The following is a 22,560-nucleotide window of genomic DNA, read 5'->3' as shown; positions in this document are numbered from 1 at the left end:
AATTGCAACTCTTTCAAAGCGCAAAGAGAAGCTATGGTAGCTGCCACAGGATAAACACGTCTTCTAATGCTGCGTTTACACCAAGCGTGTTTCAGGCGTCAAAACTGCGTCTACCGCGCCTAGTTTGCCGCTTGAACAGTTTGAATGCATCCGCGTGTGTACAGCAAAGTAGACGTGCGGAAAAAGCAAGCATTTGACGCGTCAGAGGCAAACTCCACTTCTTGTGGGAGGGGCAAGTGCTATGCGGTTGTTTGTTTGCAAGATGACTGATGCAAGATGAGTGCATTTATCGAGAGAGTTACCAGTTTGTATTTGGTAACCTTACTATAGGGGGAAAATAAACGGCACGGGTTGATAAACGTCACGTGTCTCAAAAGTGGAATCTGTATTACAACTTACCAGGTTCCCCAATGTCCTCACTGACACTCTTCCAAGTAAGGTCCTTTTTATTCCTGTCTCTATAGAAATTAGAACTTGTGTCGTATAGCTCCGGGTGACTGCTTTGAGACAATATCAAGCGTTCCTCCATGTTAAATGAGTGACTCCGGGCAGGGCTGCCGCCACAGCAACAACCAGGCTCGTGATTGGTAAACCCGCCGTGAAATTCAAATGTTTCAACTCGGATGTCAGCCGCCAATTCGCATCAAACACAAAATGCACAAAAAGCACCATTCGCGCGTACTGTGCCAGGCACTCAATTCGCGCGAACTAGACCACGCCAAACGCCTCATCCACGCCGCGAGGCCTCCAGATGCGCGTCAATGCGTCTTCACATTGACTTAACATAGAAATCACTCACGCTTCACGCCTCTACCACAATTGGTGGGAACTCAGCATTAGGCTACGTTTACACTTGGGCGGCTATTTTCATAAACGGACATTTCAATCTCTCCGGTTTCAAAAATAACATCGTGCACACATGTCAGTTTTCTGAAAAGTGTTCATTTACACGTACCCGTGTCAAGAGCATGCCAAACCTGTAGGTGGCGATGTAACCAGAAGCTCAAACCCACGTAAGCCAATCAAAATCCAGAAATTAGCAACAACAGCCACGAATCACTTCCTCTTTCTCTTTTGAACAAGGTCGCACTTTTGACATAGGTGCAAGCTCTGACGCATACTGTGACGTTGGCTGCCTTAACACACGTTTGTCTCAGTTTACATACAAACGTGCAAACGAAGATTTCAAAAATCTCCACTCTAGCCGGAGTTTTTAGAAAGAATCGGTTTCAGAGGCGAATTCTCCGTTTCCGTCTAAACGAAGGGCGCAAACGAAGGTAAATGTCTCAGTTTTTCAAAATAATCATGTACGTGTAAATGGGGCCTAAAACAACGTAGGTACGAAACGCGTTCTGTACAGGGCTACTGTATAACATGGCAGTGACTTCAATGTAAGGGGACCCCCGTTGTATGTAGATAAAATAGATTATTTTAAGGTAATAAAAAACAAAACATGTTTATACATCACCGATAATATAGTTATGTATATTATATTGCATTTCTGACAATAGATCCTTCTAAAAGTCCCACATTGCACTTTAAAGGCTGGGTCACACTAAAATATTTTTAAAATGTGAGCGACCAGACATGACAACCAAAAAATCTTAGATTTAACCGTTTTGTTTCCAGAGTTTTGACTGAAGACTGGAAATCTCTCAAAATGTTTGTGGTCAAACGTGACTTTAGAGTAAACAAACATGGTGAACTACAGGCAAAAAGAAATGGCAATAATACTAGTTTGGCTGCTTTTTACAGAAAATTCGCAGAAACAAAGAAAATTAAATTGGTGGAAGTCCTTGACACGTTAAAACGCAAGGTTAACTGCGTTTTGATTGGGTATTTTTTGTTTTTCTCACGATCTACTGTACAGCGTTGGCACGTTTGTCCTCGGGGTTCTCCTACACGCAAATATTCAACATGTTGTGCAGAATCTTTTAGCATAGCATCCACAGAAAAACAAAAAGTAGGGCATAGTGTGTTTAGCCAAAGGACAATTCAGACATTCAAGGACAACACGGATGATTTAAAAGGTTCTCTGTGTTTCTGTGTGTGTGATGTATTGAAGGGGCCACTACACCTCGGCCTCATTCTGTGTTAACCAGAGCTGCATGATTTCTGTATTCCTCAAATTACTGTTATTCTTAGAGCCCTTTTTCAGTCATTTTTTGTTGTTGTTGAGAACTTTCGTTTGGAGCTGGATCCCATCAGGGGTCTGGAAAAACAAAAGGGGGGATGGTGCCCAGATGTGCACGAAATGCTTGCGTCTCTGGCCGAGTTTGATCAAAGCAGATAAGTGTGTCTCTCTGCCATGTGAGGGAGAATGTGTTTTTTGGGGTACTGCGACGGCCTATTTGTTTCACAAATGCTTTTTTGAGGTTGGGGGGTGGAGGCGTCACGGTTAGCAGGGGTAGTAAAAGTTGCAGGCCGCTGAGTTTGTTGAATTCTGACTGAACGTCTTATAAACAGTGTTGAGTCATTTAAAGTCAAGACATCTGCATATACACATGTGCAATCTATACATGCACGCACATGTGGAATAAATGAAATCATGGACACTTCATTTTTATCCATTGTTTATATGCTGCAACAGTGTGTATGACAAACCATAACACACACACGCACTGTTGTAAAAACAGTAAAAGATACTGTCACTGAATGATGTACGCGTCTAATTTTATTGAATTTTTATACGCTTCTTTTTTATTCTGAAGTATAGGAATGTGTTTTGTTTGTGTTTTGAGTGCACTGTATTATTATTCACATAATATTTGTTCATGTCTTTCATTTTAGGTTACCCTTTACCTCCTGGCGCCCCTCTGCCTATGATAAGGTAAGTGATTATGCTTTACAGTAAAGTACTGTACTTTATTACTGAGATTGTAGTAATACAACTCTTTCTACAGTTTGGTAGTGCATCATATAACTTTATAATCAGTTATTCATTGGATGAATGCAAACAATGAGAACAAAAACCATGATTTGTGTCAAAATATCACTCCTGCGTATTAGGTGTTAAAGGAACAGTATGTAAGAAAATTATATCAATTAATCATAAAATGGCCCTGATATGTCACTAGACATTAAGAAATCATTTACATTTCAAATACTTATATCACTGACAACAGTGGTCCAGCCAGGATATTGTCATTTAAAAAGTGGAGTTGCAGCCCTCAACTGATATTTATGTTGCCATGTTGTGTATTGGCCACCAGTTGTGTCATTGCAGTACCAGTTTTAGACACCAGTTTGGGGATTGCAGTACCAGTTTTGGCCACAATCCTACATAATGTTCCTTTAAAGGTGCAATGTGTAATTTTTAGAAGGATCTCTTGACAGAAATGCTAAATAATATACAAAACTATATTATCAGGGGTGTACAAAGACCCTTCATAAAGAACCGTTATGTGTTTATTACCTTAGAACGAGAACTTTTTATCTACATACATGGAAGTCACCATTTTGTGCTGCCAAGTTGTCAAAGTTGTGACATGTTTGTCCAGTGGCAGCTACCGTAGCTTCTCTATGTGTTTCAAAAGCAAGGGGCGAGCAGTGGACTACGCCGTTAGTTGCAATTCGCAAACTCATAACTAGATGCTGCTAAAATTTACACACTGCACCTTTAATAGACCTGCTGCTGTCTGTATCAAACAACTAAACTACTATTTTTATTTATTTAATTGTCCTTCATTATTGGCTGTTTACCCGAATGATTACTTTAATAATTTCACACTTACATTTTGCAGTTTTACTATTTATATTATTGTTTTACTTAAGATATTTGGTATTGGTATTGACTATTGAAATATTTTACCCTAATAATTGTTTTTCCTTATTGAAAATACACATATGTGTATGTTTGCAGGTCAGCAGCGTACAGGCGAGAGAGAGAGAAAAAAGTAACAATGAGGTAGAAAGAGTAAAGGAGGGGCAGAGATAGAAAATGCCTTATACAAGTTCAATTGAATAATATTCAGTCCATGTATGTGTCCATATATGCATGTTTGCAGGGCGGTGGCGTATAGATACGGGAGAAGCTGCTGGCGAATGTATGCGGATCAATGCAAATATAGCAGAATGTTACACGGGCAGCAGAGAGAGAAAGGAAGAGACAGAACAAGAAAGAGAGAGAGAAAGAGGTAGAAGGAGGAGCAGAAATAGAAAGTTTCTAATTTTGTTTATTTGTGAAAGAAAAAATGTATGGTAACCCATACTTGGAACATGACCTCTGCATTTATCCCATCCAGTGAGTAGTGAACACGCACCCGGAGCACTTGTGCTATAATAACTGTAATTCATTAAATGTTGATGAACTGACGGACAAACGTGTTATTTCCAGAGAAAACCAGATGTGGCGTGCAGTCAAGCTCAGCATTTTTAGATCAAAGTAATGGAGCAATGCTGTATGATGTGCTGTAGTATGCCACATACTGCGTCTGTCACTAACTAGTACAGCTCGCCTGCAAGATGAGGAATTGTGTCTTACCAACAGCATTTAACAATTTTTAGGACATGTTTGTGTCTTTAGCGAATCAATAGCCAATGCGCAATCAAAAATGCCATTATCAGTGGATGCAGTTGATTCTTTAAAGTTCCCTCTAGATTGTTATTTGATTAGTTTTCTATGCCAAAGTGAAGACTCGCATACTGTAAAAGGTCTGTGAAAATTATTGAAATTAGAAAAGTCAAAAGTTATTAGATTACATTTTTTTACTGACAACTTTCATTGAGTTTATGGGACAGTAAAACTGGCTGCTGCTACAAAGCCTTCTCTTTAAGTGGAAGTAGTTGTTGTCTCTGTTTCTGTCTGCAATATGTAGGTCAGCTCATGATAGTTTTACCCCAGACTGTAGAAAAACTGAGACACAAGTTACTTCTACTTCAATTAATCCAATGTGACTTCCTTTTGCCCCTGCATACTGAATTACTTATTCTGTTTTAATCCTGCTTATTCAGATCATCTATTGCTAAGGATGTACTGTACTCTAGCAAACGTGTTTTAAAAGCTTTTTAAACCTGCATGATTTCTCTGTAAAACACAAAGAGGCAATTTTACAGAATCTTCAGAAAGCTAATTTTTCTTAAGTAGTGTTAAAAACAAGGCTTTGAATCGGTTCACGGAACGAAAACCAAAATCAAAACCTTGATGGTTTGCAAGGAACAGAAACGAAACCAGAAACTTTCAAAAAATATATGTTCCGGAATAGAATCGTTTATTTAAAATAATGGTAACCGGTTAATACCATTATTTTTTTGCTCTTTGACAAGATTTCTGTGCAATACTCGGTGAAGTTCATTCCCGGTCATTGTTGACTCATCGGAGAAATGAGAAGCTTGCCACCAGCAAGTAGCCTACTCAAGTCCAAGTCTCTAATGGTCAATCATAAAAGGGAAATATTGTAGGCTACCAAGTATCTCAAGGTGTTTAAGTGCACTTAAAAGTGCATACATGGAGAGACGCATTTCAAAAAGCAAGCAAACAATCTTTCGGTTCGAGACAGGGCACATACAAACAAAATGATCTCGAAATAATACATAATTCATGTATAATGCTGAATCAAATGTAGGCATGTCAGAATTACAGTTATGCCGCTTACATAATGTAGCCTTTTTTAATGTTTGATGACAAGATAGACTTGAGGAAAATTATGTAGACTGATAATTTAAGTTTAATGTCTAATGATCAGCCTACTTAATTGTATGTCCCACAGCTGACATGGAACGTTATTAACCGGTTCGGGAACTTAATTTTTTTCTTCTAACTGGTTCAGGAACGTCAATTTTAGGGTTGAACTGAAAACCGGAAACGTTAAAATACTGTTTCTGTTCTGAACAAACCAATTTGAAAAAAATCTGATTTAAAGCCCTGGTTAAAAAACATGTGTCAAGCTCCAAAAATGATGCAAAAATGGCCAAAAGTGATCTATACCTACAAGGCAATTGTATAGATTTTTTTGGAAAATAGTACATACAAGTTACTAAATATATGATCTGCTTTTCTTGTGATTTTTGGGGCAAGTTCATGTTATTGTAAAAGGCTATGAGAAGATTCATCAAATATATTTCAAAAAAAGTCAACGTACAGGTTTGAACAGCATGAGTAAAAAAATGACAGTTTCTAGCTATAAACGAATCTTTTATGGCAGCAAAATGTCGGTTTAGTCTCCTCTCATCTCTCCGACGCCACTGCTTATCTTCTTAGGGCTAAAATACAGTTTAAAAACCATCCCCAACACTGCACGAAGTCCAAATAAGGCAGAAAGAGGAACATGCAGGGTGGCCATGGTTGTGCTTGTGGCCTCCTGTTTACAGGCATCGAAACCTCCCAATCCATCCATCCTTCATACTTTACCTCCCTCATGCTCTCTGTGTCCCCAAGACAAACAGCCCAATCCCAGCCAAGTCTGTGTCCCCCCACTCACTGTTTAGTACTATAGTAGATTCACTCCCCTCACAGTTGATAATCATCGTCATCTGAAGAACATTCTTATGTAGATTTATGATTAATTAATGTCATTTCACAGAATTTGAAAATTTGGATTTTTATGACTCCTCATAGGGACAGATTTACTAACAGCTTGCGCCAGCGCAAACCATCATTTTGGCGTTAAGTTACAACTGTTGGGATTTGCTAAAGTGGATAGTTAGGGCTGAGTTATTTTTGCAACTGACCTTATTGCATATGCATGCTAGGAGTGACTTTCAGACACAACATTTATGGGATATGATTCACAAAGCAATTTACGAACGTTTGCACTTGTGATATTATTGGTATTTGCGCCATTATTTAATGCAGAAAAAGTATGTCTTAAACTATTTTGTGCATAAAATGGTTACAATTGTTGCTGATAGGAGGAGGCATCACAGAGATCAAAGAGTGCATGGTACAAGGAAGATGATTTTTTCCACACCTAACAGTTTTTTTTGGAATGGCAACAGCAATAGAGGGTATGCATTAACGTCACTTTTCCACGTGACCATGCCGGAGCACGCCCTGTTCAGTGGCAAACATTCAACAAAATGAATGATTTTCATAGCGGCTGCGGCAAAAATGCAAGTAAAACTGACTATTATCAGCTTAAATTGAATTTAGTTGAACTTAATAGCAGAGGTGGACAATACTTAGTTACATTAGTTAAATTTTTCAAGCATCTGTGCTTTATTAGGATGTTTGTATCGGGAAAAATTGTACTTCACTACATTCTAAAGCATAGAATCATACTGTGTATTCTTTAATATTGCAAATTAAAATTTATTTAATACCTAATAACATTACAATTGTGTACTTTTACTTGAGTAAAAGTACGTTAATGTACTTAAATATTAAATGTAAAACAAAAACTTGCATTTATGAAATGTAATAGAGTAAAAATTATGATAATATGCTTTGGAATGTATGTTTTCCAAAGAAAAACACTAATAAAATACAAATACTTGAAAAAACATTTTTAAGTAGAAATTAAAACCTCTGCTTGATAGTGACCCTAGCAACTTGTCAGCCCACCTGTGGTCTGTGGACGTTGGCATGGACGATCCATTTACTTCTCCTTTCTGTGTTTCTTGGCAGTCTGTAAAACAATAGCTCTGAATTCTTGTTAATCTGTCAGTACAGTCTATCGCACAACAGCTGTTTCCAATTTAGACGCGTTTTCACCGTGTTTTCGCTGATTTCACACTGTACACAAATACTGGCGCTCTGTCTTTTGCCACTCAGTGGGCGTAACCGCAGTCACTTTCGCCGAAGGTGATGTCACGTGCATACGCTCTTTATAAATATATGCTTAAGACATTTCCTGGAGCTGCAAGTGTATGGTTTTTCTACTGCCCATATTAAGTTTCTGCAAGAGAGCGCCTTCAGGCTTTTGGATTTAGCGGCATTTCAAGCATCGTTGGGCGATATATCGGTGCACCCTTATTTAAAAGTATCATTTGCAAAGCCATGTTATTTTTTATTTGCTGGAGGAATAAAAGAGGAGTCACTAGGAGAAGTCCAGGTGTTTCAAAAGTTCTTTGCAGTGTACTATGGCTTCGTTAGCTGGGATTTCACACCCCGCATTTTCAGCTGCGATGTCCGTGGTGCTGAACTCAAGTACCCTTACTGCTGTGGTTTTTGTTTAGTATTTGGCAGACGCATATACAGTACCTTTAACAAGGCTGTCTCATATGGATGTTATGATCCAATAATTCAGTTGACATCACTAGTCAAATGTAAAAATCACCACATGAACAAAAATAAAACACAACACTGGATAAAAAATAGTGTAATAAGATAAAGAACCAAGTTCCTGTGAAACCGTTTGATTTTGTTCCAAAATATGGTCTTATATTATCTGGTTTTATTTTTGTTCCCTTTATCTCTGCATCTCTATGCTAATTTTTCCTCTTTTCACTTTCTCCTGACCCAGCTCCTGCCATTTATTTCCATTTCCTGGTCTTTAACTTTGCTTCTTCTATCTTTTTTCTGTTGTTTAAAGAATGGTTCCTCTCACGTCTCGCTCTCTCTGCCAAGTCCAAACATCCTTGTAGGAGTTTCCGTTCATCCGAACCCTGCCAACCAACTGTATAATTCATGAATCACTTCCTTTTATACCATCACTCCAAAAAACTTGGTTTTCATCTTCTCCCTCTTTTTCTATCCTCTCTTTTATGTTTTTCACACATATGCAACACGTGCGGGGAGTATGTCATAAATTTAAACCTCCTTATACAAGTAACCGAGGGAGCCTCCTGGCCCGCAAGGCACTCTGGGAGATTTCAGTTTTATGCCACCTCTCCTGCACCACTAAATATATCGTGCCTTGCCTGTTAGTCATCAAAGACTATTCATTATCCTGACTCACTGAGGAATAAACAGTCATTTTAGACTGAAGTCAGATTTACTCATGGATAAATTGATAAAACTTTATCAAAATTGTATTAAAATTAAATGTCGCTGCGTTGTGCGTATTTACATGATGTAATTATCACTATTAAAAAATAAAGGTGCTACAAAAAATTTTTCACGATGCCACAACAACCATTTTTGGTTCACCAAAGAACCATTCAGTTAAAGGTTCCTTAAAGGTGCAGTGTGTAAATTTTAGCTGCATCTAGTGGTGAGGTTGCGAATTACAATGAACGACTCAGTCCACTGCTCACCCCTTGCTTTTGAAATGCATAGAGAAGCTACGGTAGCCGCCACCGGAAAAACATGTTATCGTCGGAGACAACTTAGTAAAAAAGTTTGTCCGTTAAGGGCTTCTGTAGAAACATGGGGCACAAAATGGCGACTTCCACGTAAGGGGACCCTCTGTGTATGTAGATAAAAACGTCTCATTCTAAGATAATAAAAACATAACGGTTCATTATAAAAAAGGTCTTTATACACCCCTGATAATATAGTTTTGTATATTATTTAGCATTTCTGTCAAGAGATCCTTCTAAAAATTACACACTGCACCTTTAAAGAACCACTCATTTTTTATAGTCAGTGCAGCAAATGGTTCGTTAGTATTTAATGTGATTATGACAATAGTTATTAATCAAACAACAATCAAATGATGGAGAAAACCATTATAACCGGGCATATATCCAAACATGCACTGTAACCGAGCGTGCTTCCTGCATTTTAAAGACTGGTGCCAGGATAGCATTGGTTGAGCGATGCACTACAGTCTCAAAATAGCATGCTAAATTGTGATAGTCTGACGCATCTTCCACAACCCAGCACTCAGAACCAGTCGCAAATTGGGGAATTGTGCCCTGCGTCGAGCAATCACTATGTGGTCTTACATTATTTGCATAATTTTTTTCATGAGGGGTGCAAATAAACAGCGCTATCAGCTGTATTCATTCTTAGTGAATTCCCACCTCAGCGGATGGTTTGATTAGATGTCTTAAGATTTGCCAACCACATCCTGCATAGACTTTTATTAGTTTAGAAAATATGTCAGCACGTTCCCTCAGCGCATGTTGTGAAATATGAGTAATAATTATTTTGTTGATGCTTATATTCACCAGAGTGATGCGGTAGAGCCCATCGGAGGGGCGGAGTCTGTGCACAGCATTAGTGTGAGGTCATTAGGGCCGAATTCTGCAGCGATTAGCTGTCTTAATGAGGCAGATGCTAATAAGACTCGCCCCAGGGCATTTCAAGCATATAAAACTGCAACTGTGGATCATCTAACATCAATTATCATAAATTCTTCCTCCTATCTCCTGTTGTCGTCTCCACTACAGTTTTAAAAATAAAGGTTCTAAAAGGCTTCTTTGTGGCATAGCCAAAGAAGAACCATTTTTTGGTTCTCCAAAGAACCTTTTAAGCCAAAAGTTGTTAAAAGAACCGTTTCTTTCTTAGTGGGATAGTTCACGAAATAAAATGAAAATGACTGTGTAGCATTCACACCAGAAGTGGAAGAGGCGGCGAGCGTGAGTGATTTATATGTTAAGTCAATGCAAAGACGCTTATAGGCATCCTGTGACACGGTGCGAATGGCACGAATTGAGCATTGCGAGTTGAAAAAGCTGAACTTTTTTAACGTGCCGCGTTAACCAATCAGGTGTTTGCTCTAGTAGTGACGTGATTACAGGGAGTGAGCAGAGTCGCAGAAGCCCCTCCCATGACTTGAATTTCCACGTGAATGTCTCGAATGACTAGAATTTCACGTGCGAATTAAGCGAGCAAACTCAAAATGTTCACGCATCCAACTACACGAGAATATCATGTTTTTGCCGCCTCTACCGTGGCTGGTGTGAACGCAGGGTCACCCTCAAGCCATCCTCATTGTATGTGATTATCTTTATGCAGACGCATGTTCACGTGAGAGCGCGTTTCCAGCATATGACTTGGGACGTAGCTTACAAGAATTACTATTGGCATATTGATAAATGCATAAGCGCTGCGAGCAAAACAAAATGCCAGTCAGTAAATAGGATTTTGACACTAGAGGATTTTTTTTTTTTTTGCCCAGTCCTGTTTGTTTAAAGCAGAGATTGAGTATGTCTGGTATGCTACGTCATACGCTGGAAGCACACTCTCTCTTGAACAAGCGTTGATTGTTACCGGAAGCTAGTTATTTTATTTTGTAATGTTTTAAATATTTTTAAATATTCATTTTAAATATTAATTTAAAACATTTAAATATTAATATTTTAAATAATTTTTCTTACAAAATCGAATCAATTGTCCTCAGAAGGCCTCTATTAACCACATGAAGCCATTTGGATTACTTCTGTGAAGGATGGATGGACTTTTTTGGGCTTCAAATCAGAAGCACTACTGCCATTTTAAAGCTTGGGACAGCCAGGACATTTTTTATGTAACTCTGATTGTGTTTGTCTGAATAAAGATAATCATATACATCGATGATGGCTTGAGGGTGAGTAAATCATGGGGTAATTTTTTATTTTTGGGTGCACTATCCCTTTAACTTTTAATAATCTGTACCTTTTGAACCATTGGTGCAAAAGAAACGTTTGCACAAGCAGTTAAAAGAACATTTTAATAACCTTTATTAATAACCTTATTGTGTGTTCACATAGACAGAGTAATAAAGCAAGAATAAGAGGATATAGGAGGATAAAAAAATCACGGATACTAAAATGCTGGCTTAATTTGGAATGTAAAAAAGAAAGAACAGCGTGCAAGACTCTTAAAAGGTGCTTAAAAGGTTCTTCACAGCAATGTCTAAGAACCATTCAGTCAGAGGGTTCTTAGAAGAAAACATTATTTTATACATTTTTATAATCTAAAAAACCCCTTTAACTTTAAGAGTGAATGTAGAGGAAATGAGAGAGAGGGGGGGGCAGAACAGCAGCATCTCTTCCAAGAGATATTATTAGAATCAGTGCACTCATCTTAAACAGCACCTGACCACATAGAGGTCTGTTGGATGCGATTTCTCTGTTACACACACACACACACACATTGCAGAAGGCCTGGAAGCAGGGCGGTCAGCCAGGATTTACGGATCAGCGATGGCTTGTTTGCCAGCATTGGATCTGCTGTTAGACACATACGAACAGTCACACAAACTGCTGGCAGATTAGCGAGCGCATGCTGCACATTGAGTTTATGCCAGTAACATAAAAAACAATGAGGAAATGGAGCTCTGAAAGAGAGGAGTCTTTTAATCATTGAAAAAGTTCTGCCTGCCCTTCCTGTTTCTCTTTTTTTCTTTTCTAGTTATATGCTGGTTTTTTTTTCTTCGTTTTGTTGTTAGTTAAAAGTTTGGGGATTTGCTGATCCCAGGGAGCTTGGAGCAAATTACAGTTTTTTTTAATTAAAGGAATAGTTCATCCAAATATTCACTCATAATTTACTCACACTCATGCAATCCCAGATGTATGTGACCTCCTTTTTTCAATTAACCACAAACAGATTTCTATTAGAATGCAGTCATGATATCTTCTATGCGAAGCTCCAAAAAGCACATTCATTCATTACTCAAAGAATACAAATTAGTTCAGTAAGTTAATATGTGTCTTCTAAAGTGAGTCTAGGTTTGCTTATTTAGTGATTGTGTTATGTTGGATGTCCATGTAAACATACAAATCAGCATAGTAAGTTCAAATATTCTTGCTTGTGTCATGACTACAGTAGTTGTCATATGCATGTTTCCTCATGAAACAAGAACCAATGAGATTTCGATGAGATTAGTTTGTGTTCTGAAGAAAGAAAGTCACATACATGATCTGGGATGGCTTAACATTTACTCTTTGGATTTTCCTTAATTAAACTTGTTCTTATGGTTTACATGGGAAAGTGTAACAACAAGCATACATTCTCTCCCTTAAAAAGAAAAGTCAAAAGTAAAATTGTCAATATGTGCATATGTATATGCAAAATGATGTTCAATACTGTATGAACACATATACTGTACATATATACAGTACTGTGCAAAAGTCTTAGACCACCAGACTTGTTGTTTTAGACGTTAAAATGTTCATCCATATTTATTTTTCAATCTATTTTATTAAGATACAAACAAAAAATAGAGGAAATATGTATAAAAAAATAAATTTCAGGACTTAATGTCTTCTTTAGGCATCGTCAGTGCTGTGACCTCTCTTGGCACTAAACACATCTTGAGGGTTTTTGAGCAGAATTAAGTAAAAGATTAATTTCTTGAAAATTAGGATTTAATTTTATTTAGGTTTAAGAGATCCTACAGTTTCCTGTTATTGCTCAAGTGGAAGGAGAGTTTACCCTAAAAACTTGACACATCAGTTTACATTTTTATATAGTTTTTAATACTACATACACATTTCCTGTATTTTCTGGATGTATTCTATTAAAGAGACCAAGAAACAATTATATATGATCACTATAACATTGCAAAAACAACAAGTATAATTCTGGCATGGTGGCCTAAGACTTTTGTACAGTACTGTATATATAATTTATATTTTAGAGTTCAAAAGTCCAGAATTACATTTCAAGTCTCATGTGTGGTGGATAACATGTAATTTTGCCTTATTTTTATAGTGGACATTTGGGTGGAGGACGCTCAGTTCCACCGTTCAGTGATGGACGCTCCATTCCACCATACCCCTTTCCTCCAGGTATGAATATCATATCTATGCCTAACTATCAATTCATTCTCCTTGTAGTGTATATTCTGATCACATTCAACTCAGTGATATACACCACAGTACATACAATATACTGTCGTAGTAAATATTTATTCACTAATGTTTTAAAACCATATCACCATTGGTCAGAAAAATCTAATCATCACCATTTTTGTAATGTGATTTAAAGGTTGATTTGTTTGTGTGTGTCTGTGTGTGTGTGTGTGTGTGTGTGTGTGTGTGTGTGTTTGGGTATATGTGGTTTACAAATGTGTATAATGATGTGTATAACAACATAGACATGGTTTATGAGGGCAAATCATATGTCCCGTAAACAAATGGGTTTAAAAAATATAGTAAATGGTACTCTTATTAAAAAAACTAAAGTTTCCTGTGAGGGTTAAGTTTTGAGATTGGTTTTGGGACGCAGGATAGAATATATGTTTGTATATTTTGCAGCCCTCGTAATATGTTTATACAATATAAGTCATTACAGTATATCCCTGGAACTACATAATACAAAGTATATACAGGTGTGTGTGCGTGTGTGCGTGCGTACGTGTGTGTGTGTGTGTGTGTGTGTTCAAGTAGTGATAAAATACAGTACTGTGCAAAAGTCTTCGGCCACCATGCCACAAATAGATTTGTTGTTTTTGCAATGTTATAGTGATCATATATAATCATTTCTCAGTCTCTTTAATAAAATACATCCAGAAAATACAGGAAATGTGTATGTAGTATTAAAAACTGTATAAAAATGTAAACTTATGTACAAGTTTTTAGGGTAAACTCCCCTTCCATTTGAGCAATAGCAGGCAGCTCCAGGATCTCTTAAACCTAAATAAAATTAAATCCTAATTTTAAAGAATATAGTATTTTTCTGTATTCTGCTCAAAAACGCTCAAGATGTGTTTAGTGCCAAGAGAGGTCACACTAAACACTGACGATGCCTAAAAAAGACATTAAGTCCTGAAAATTATTTTTTACATTTTTTGTACATATTTCCTGTATTTTTGGTTTGTATCTTAATAAAATAGATTGAAAAATAAATATGGATGGACATTAAAAATTCTAAAACACAAGTCTGGTGGTGGTGGCCTAAGACTTTTGCACCATAAGTATTGTATTTAATCTGGCACCTTGCTATTGGTCCATCCTAATCATAGCTTCAAAGACTTTGGGCAACAAATCAAAAGCGTTTGCTTGTACAAACACATCCACACACTGTCAGACATCCTTACACATTCACACACCCTTTTACATATCACAGCACTCTGAACAGTTAATGTGAGTGTGCGTTAGGTCTGTGTCAGTGTTATGGCTTTAAAGAATGGAACTGCATACAAAGCGTTGATATACTCAACACCCTCTCATCATCACTACACACACACACACACCACGTTGAACTGAAGGGATAAAGTTGCAGCCAATGAACATAGAAATGCACTGCAAGCAGTTCCACTTCAGTCCAGCACACATCATTATTGCAAGCAGAGGTTAACAAGGACACACAGAGAAAAATGAGCATGTCAGACGATCCACTGTGGCCTTGTTAACCTCTTCATGTAGTAATGATTTTGGCAGAGTCAATAAGTTAAAACAGTTATTGTTAATACGAGTTTTCTGTGACTGAATTGGTGCATGTGTGTTTGAGAGAGAGAGAGAGAGAGAGAGAGGGAGGGAGGGAGACATGGAGAGCAATAGATTCTCATAGTAATAGCAAGCTGTTATCCTGCTACCTTTCCGCCATATGCCCTTTAAATATGCAGCGCAATTGCCCTAAAGTCAGATTTGAAATGCCATTTTCTTTTTAGTTTTGTTGTAACTTTCAACCCAACTGACAGGAGGTCTTTTGACAATGGATATACAATTAGTTTTTGTAAAATGTCAGATTGGTCTCAGTTCTGTGGGAGAAACTGTTAAAAGAACCTGTTAAGAAGAAATTTCTTAACAGGTGCAGTTTTTCTGCTTTCTGTCGCTGGTTTCGGGGTGATATAGTGGGATCGAATTTTGGAGAGCATTTGATTTGACACATCTGATGAGTCATCAGTTTTCTTGATTTCCATTTACCCAAAAGAAACCAACAAAAATTTTAAATGTTTTAAATTATATTTGCTAAAAGTTCAGCTTTTGTTATTTTGTCATTTAACCCTTGTGGGTTGTTCCCATTCACAACTACCCTTTCGGGTTGTTCTTGTACAAAAAAGTCCATTGAATTAAACGGCTGTAAAAATGTATCAGATTTTTTTTTTTCATAAATCTGTTAATCAACCTCAGTACTGATCAAACATACCAAATGTTTACAAAATGTCCATGATTTAACTCTTTAATTGCCAAGTTCATAAGTGGTGTCACTGATTTTGGGGGAAAAAAACACAAATTGACTGATTTTCAATATAAAAATTGATTGTGGACTGGATTTTTTTTACCTTTTTCACAGTCTTGGGGATGCCAAAGGTTGGTAAAAACATTGGCTTTGATGCATTTTTAGTTTTTGTGCAACATCCGTTTTTATTCTTTAAGGAAGTAAGCTCTGTTTTTTTGCACAGGCCTACTAAAGGGTTAATGGTGCCACATGGTGATTAACAGTAAAAATGACAAATTTTACCTCTTAGCAAAAGGAAAAACACTTCAAGAACAATCAAGAATGCATGATAATAAGGTGTCATGGTTCTGCAATCAAAAAATGTTGTTATAATGGCAGTCAATGGGGCAAAAAAGCCACAAACAACTAATTAGGGAGAAAAAAATAAAAACTGATGGTGCAAAAAAACTAAAAATGCATCAAAGTCAATGTTTTTACCAATCTTTGACAAGCCCAAGACTGTGAAAAGGGTTTTAAAAAATCCAGTCCACAATCACTATTTATATTGAAAATCGGTAATTTTATGTGTGTGTTTTTTTTTTCCATCAAATCAGTGACACCACTTATGAACTTGGCAATTAAAGAGTTAAAATCATGGAAAAAAAGCATTTGATAGTTTTGATCAGTACTGAGGGCAATTATCAGATTTATGAAAAAAGATTGGAAAAAATTAATCTGATACATTTTTACAGCAGTTTAATTTAGTGGCTTTTTGTACACTAACAAACCGAAAGGGTAGTAAATTTGCCCACGGTATATTGTTGAGTTTTTAAAATATTTCAAAGCATTTTCTCAAAATATGTGTAAATATAAGATTTGTCACCGAAAATCATTCCATTTGCTGAAAAACAGAGAAAGTTGTGGCCAAATTAAGACATAAAAAAGGCCAAAAATGGGCTCAACAACCCACAAGGGTTAAATATTTTAGGACTTTTCTATACTTGAAACATGTTTGGTTTCCTCTTTTTCAGGTGTGTACCCACATGCATCGAGCATGGCGTCTTGGCCCCGTGTTATAAACAGTGGTAAACCATGGGACTATTACGGCCATCAAAAAGAAAGGGAAAGAGAGAAAGGCCATAAAAAAGAGCGAGAGAGAGAGCGAGACCGAGAAGGAGATCAGAGTCCCTCCTCACAGGACCACAGAAGGTAAGATACAACCAACAGCAGGGAGTTATTCTAAGAAACCTATCTTCTTCGTGAGCATTCGTTTATTGTGCGGAAGAGAATAAGAGCCAACCATCAAGGATCAATAAGTGCAGATGTACGGTCTGGTCCGCAACTCCGCATGTAATGCATATGTTTTACAGAGAGTGAAAAGAGGAAAATAAAGGATGAGGTGAAAAAAGTAAAGAGTGAATAGATGAAAAGAGAGTGGCTTAAAAGACATGTGTTTCTTGCAGACAGATGTTTATAAAGACAGCTATATGTTCCAAAAACAAGGAAAGATGGCAAAAGAAAAGAAAAGGTTTTCAGACAACATGATAGCACAACATGACGCATATGTTTCTATTATTAACCAAATTATAACAAAACTACAGTAGCTTACATTTCTACATGCATCATTAAAGATGCATGTAAAACTATATTTTCTGGCAATACTATATAAGATCTAATATGAAACTAGTGTCATGCATGTGACTCCATATTGTATTCACTTCGAGCTGACACACATTTGTACGCATTAAAACTTCTGACTGTGCTCTGCCGCGGTGGCAGCAGATCCAACACAAGGTCAGAAGAGGAGAGCTCTGAGATTAAAACAGGCCAGAAGAACAGCTGGGAACCACACAGACACATCACACATAATATGAGGTCACACACGCTGTCTCTTTAAACCCATCTCTCAGGCACACACACAATAACAGGGCTCTGTTATCAGTAATGTCTTACTGTGTCTTATACAACCCATTAGCACCATCAGCATGACTTTCGTACCCCTTCAATCACACATATAAGAAATATGTTGCTTTTAACTGATAATGTTCTTGTAGCTCAATTGGTAGACTGTTCTGCTAGCATCTCAAAGGTCAGGGGGTCGATCCCCAGGGAGTACACATATTGAACATATAGGGTGCTTCTCAATATGCTTCCTCATCTCCTACTTCCTACATCCTACGACTCGGAAACCGATCGAGCTCTGCCATCATGTAGGACGTGTCAATTCTTTAATGGCTTCTTGAGGAGTCATGAGTGAGGATACACAAGTGTATCTTATTCGGAAGTGTTTTATCAACTACACCTGCCGCACGTACAAATCATCACATCTTTAAACACGCATAAATCTTGGTATTAATCACTAAATTATTATATTATTAAATGTATATATATATATTATTATTTGTTTATATACATACATAGATACAGGTCATTGAAAGTGCTTGAATCAATTTTATGCAAGAAGTTTTCTGGAAAAAAATCCATATTATTCCCTGTGTAGTGAAGAATAATATCATAAAAATTCTAGACTTTTTAAGGACACATGCTAAACTGTTCGCTTTACATGCTTATATCTTCTGTATGCGAATGTTAATTCATACCAAAATGCTTTTTTGTATAGTTGTGTTTTACACATGAACGTCTTGGGTTACGTATGTAACAGTTGTTCCCTGATAAGGGAACTCGCGTTGCGTCTCTCTTGCCATACTTTCTGCGTCGCTGTAACGCCGTCTTTGGCAATATTTCAGATAGCGATATACTTCCTGGCTCCCGCGTCGACCTGTCTTTGTCATTTAGCCTCACCTATGGTGGAATTTGATATACACTTTCAGATGCCCCTGGAGGCGTCCCCAAAGTGTCACCGCAGTGACGCAGCGCGAGTTCCCTCGAAATGGTAACAATGTATCTTAAAAGGTAACAAGATGTAACCTTGCTCTCACTTCAAATGTGTCCCCACATTTAGTCCTTGAATTTGAGGGTGTTTGACCTGGATCCTTGAAAGGTCCTTGAATTTGAAGTTAACTAAGGTGTGGGAACCCTGTTTAATGCACTTGATAATTTGATAATAGAGAATAAACTTTTACAGAGAGTGAGGAATGAGGATATGCTATTTCACGTAATGCTTTGTCTCATCTGTCTTGCAAGGACAAATAAGAATTGAGAAGCACCCATAGAGTAAATACACTGTAGATCACTTTCGATAAAAGCATCTGCCAAATGCTTAAATGTAATAGTATTTATTTTATTAATAGTATCACTGTTATTAATTGCATTACATTGCATTTAATAATAATACTGATACTATAATAAAATAAGTACTATTAATAGAAATGAGACATCTGACCCTAGGCTTGGACAGTTTTGACAGATCATGATTGTTTTAATATTAGTGTGAAGAATAATGAATTACAAGACATTATGCACAAAATGCATTATTTAAATCCATTAATAGCCCTTCATTTTTAGGTCAAATTTCTGCTTTGTATTTTCAGAAAGCAAAATAAAAATCTTTCCAAGAATTCGCTGCAAACTGCTTAAGGACTCACAGCGTATCACAGGGTTGTTTTTGAAGGAAAGTGTTTTGGTTGAACACGCGTTAAATAAAATGACTGCCAAATTTCAGCATGACGCCTGTGATTCACTACAGGGCCCGCAGGGACACACACACACTTTGGCCTGGCACTACATAAACTAGGACCGAAGTTATCACACACATCCACACATGGTATGCCTTTGAGAGTATGTTAGCAGCTTAGCGCCTGTGCTGTTGCTCATACTGCAGGGCCTACTGACCAACATTTTTATTCAGCCCTAGAGTCCTCTCTGCTTTAGTGTACTCTGACCTGTTCTTTATCACAGTTTTATACAACACTGAATTATGTAGGTTTAAACAAGAACAGAGAGACATTTACCTTTCTTTCTATTCTATTTTATTTAGCTTGCTCATTTATTTCCCCCTTTACGCTCATCTTTTTCTGCCTGGAGATGCAACTAGTTGGACATTTGGTGAACAGTTGTCCCATATGATCTCATTCCCATGGCTTAAAGAGATGACGTGTTGGTCTTCAGTCCATCTGGCATGACACATACAGTACAAACACTAACAGACTCAGAATCACGTGATGTCTTGCTCATGGTGCATTTACACCCCAAATCCCAAAGTACATGAGTCTGATCTGTATTAGGTGGATAGAGAGGAATTTGCAACACTAGCACAGTTGCATGCTAGGCTTTCAATTTCATCCTGCTGACAGTAAAATAGAGATTGCTTGACTAACAGTGAGAAACGCACAGAGAAAGGACACCTGGCAGTTGCTTAACTAAAAGAAACATGAAGCAATCGCACACATACTTCCTTGTACACTGTACCACTGGCACTAAAAGCTCTTTTGTCCGGTCATGTCATTAGTGTTTCCAGGACTAATCTATTATCTCATCACCTAAGGGCTTTTAACTGCCTCTAAATACAGAGCTATCACAGTGTAGAGTCTGTCTTTCTTTTATCATGAGTAACATGTTGTGCACTTGCACCCTTGTCTTGGAAAACATCATAATGGCTACGGTTTAAGCATTTCAGAATCGTGTCAAAATAATATTTTTTAATTAAGATAAAGTTATAAGTAATATGCATATGACAACTAGTCACAGGACACGGAAGAACCAATGATATTCAACTTACCAACACGCCGCAACCTCTTTTTTTAATGACTGCGCAAAGGGATTTTAATTACTCTGCTGATTTCAGACATACAGATATGATTTATACATCATTCAAAAGGTTTATTATGCAAGTCTTTGTTTCCTCAGGTGTCAATCGCAGATTATTCAGAAGCATTCACGACTCATCGCATATGGCCTTTCTAAGCAAAAAGTCTCTTAGAAATTTTAAATCAATGTATTGAATGAGTGGGCAGGATGATCTTTACATCATTTTGAAGAAAAAACTCTAGACTACTAGATCCAGTTTTAAAAAGTCTTGTAAAAACACGTTTAGTATTGGTTTTGTGGACTTATATCAGTGACTTAAAAAATTAGCTATTTAAAAGCCCCGCACAAACATTTTTCTCTCAAAAATATAAACATGTACATACATGTTGCTCACATGTTATTGTAGCCCAGTTGGTGATAAACACAGTGTTATGCGACTTTTGCCATTATTATGTTTGTAAGCAACTTATAAAAGCATGTGAATGTCAGTGCAGGTCAAAACTTCTCAAGGGGGACAATAAACTTAAAGACCCCAGAGGGTTAATCGTGCTAATCTGTATGTTTACAGTAATTCACAATGGGCTCATGTTTTTATATTTGGGTGAACTGTTCCTTTAACCTCCTAAGACCTGGATGTCCACAAATGTGCACATCAATTTTTTGATGTTTGCACCATAATACTGAATTCTGTGTAACTGGAAGCTGTTGTACACAAACATGGACAAATACCTTGCTTCATGTTCTTGGAAAAATATTTGGTTATTATATTTATTGGTTCTTCCTAACCCCAAAATAGCTTGTAGAAATCTGAAAAAAGAGAAACCAAATCCCACGTCTTAGGAAGTTAAACGGGGCATTTCACAAGACTTTAAGATGTCAAATAAATCTTTGGTGTCCTCAGGGTACGTATGTGAAGTTCTAGCTCAAAATACCATATAGATAATTTATTATAGCATGTTAAAAGTGCCACTTTGTAGGTGCGGGCAAAAATGTGCTGGTTTTTTTTTGGGGGTGTGTCCCTTTAAATGCAAATGAGCTTATCTCTGCACTAAATGGCAGTGCCGTAGTGGGATAGTGCAGATTAAGGGGTGGTATTATCCCCTTCTGACATCACAAGTGGAGCCAAATTTCAATGATCTATTTTTACACATGCTTGCAGAGAATGGCATACCAAAACTAAGTTACTGGGTTGATCTTTTTAACATTTTCTAGGTTGATACAAGCACTGGAGACCCAATTATACAGTGGGGCAAAAAAGTATTTAGTCAGCTACCAATTGTTCAAGTTCTCACACTTAAAAAGATGAGAGAGGTCTGTAATTTTTGTCAAAGGTACACGTCAACTATGAGAGACAAAATGAGAAAAAAAATCCAGAAAATCACATTGTCTGATTTTTTAAGAATTTATTTGTAAATTATGGTGAAAAATAAGTATTTGGTCAATAACAAAAGTTTATGTCAATACTTTGTTATATACCCTTTGTTGGCAATGACAGAGATCAAACGTTTTCTGTAAGTCTCCACAAGGTTTCTACATATTGTTGCTGGTAGTTTGGCCCATTCCTCCATGCAGATCTCCTCTAGAGCAGTGATGTTTTAGGGCTGTCGCTGGGCAACACGGAATTTCAACTCCCTCCAAAGATTTTCTATGGGGTTGAGATCTGGAGACTGGCTAGGCCACTCCAGGACCTTGAAATTATTCTTACGAAACCACTCCTTCTTTGCCCGGGCGGTATGTTTGGGATCACTGCCATACTGAAAGATCCAGCCACGTTTCATTTTCAATGCCCTTGCTGACGAAAGGAGGTTTTGAGTAAAAATCTCACGATACATGGCCCCATTCATTCTTTCCTTAACTCGGATCAGTCGTCCTGGTCCCTTTGCAGAAAAACAGACCCAAAGCATGAGGTTTCCACCCCCATGCTTCACAGTAGGTATGGTGTTCTTTGGATGCAACTCAGCATCTTTCTCCTCCAAACACAAGAAGTTGAGTTTCTACCT

At 37.4% G+C, this 22,560-nt stretch overlaps 1 protein-coding gene across 4 annotated transcripts in view; it reads left to right on the top strand.

Annotated features, from left to right (window-relative positions):
* fip1l1a (FIP1 like 1a (S. cerevisiae)) overlaps positions 1 to 22,560 on the top strand; it is a 37,539-nt gene that overhangs the window by 13,197 nt on the left and 1,782 nt on the right. For 2 of the 4 annotated variants that reach the window (XM_055186868.2, XM_055186867.2), the window contains exons 11-15: positions 2,791 to 2,830; positions 3,863 to 3,907; positions 4,008 to 4,136; positions 13,463 to 13,539; positions 16,885 to 17,062. In XM_055186868.2, the coding sequence (XP_055042843.2) occupies positions 2,791 to 2,830; positions 3,863 to 3,907; positions 4,008 to 4,136; positions 13,463 to 13,539; positions 16,885 to 17,062 (469 nt within the window). The remainder of the gene's footprint in view (positions 1 to 2,790; positions 2,831 to 3,862; positions 3,908 to 4,007; positions 4,137 to 13,462; positions 13,540 to 16,884; positions 17,063 to 22,560) is intronic. The other 2 variants (XM_055186869.2, XM_055186870.2) reach the window with 2 other exon arrangements.

This window comes from Misgurnus anguillicaudatus, chromosome 18 (assembly GCF_027580225.2).
Source record: "Misgurnus anguillicaudatus chromosome 18, ASM2758022v2, whole genome shotgun sequence".
Lineage (NCBI taxonomy): Eukaryota > Metazoa > Chordata > Actinopteri > Cypriniformes > Cobitidae > Misgurnus > Misgurnus anguillicaudatus.
This window is presented reverse-complemented; position numbering and strand designations above follow the sequence as displayed.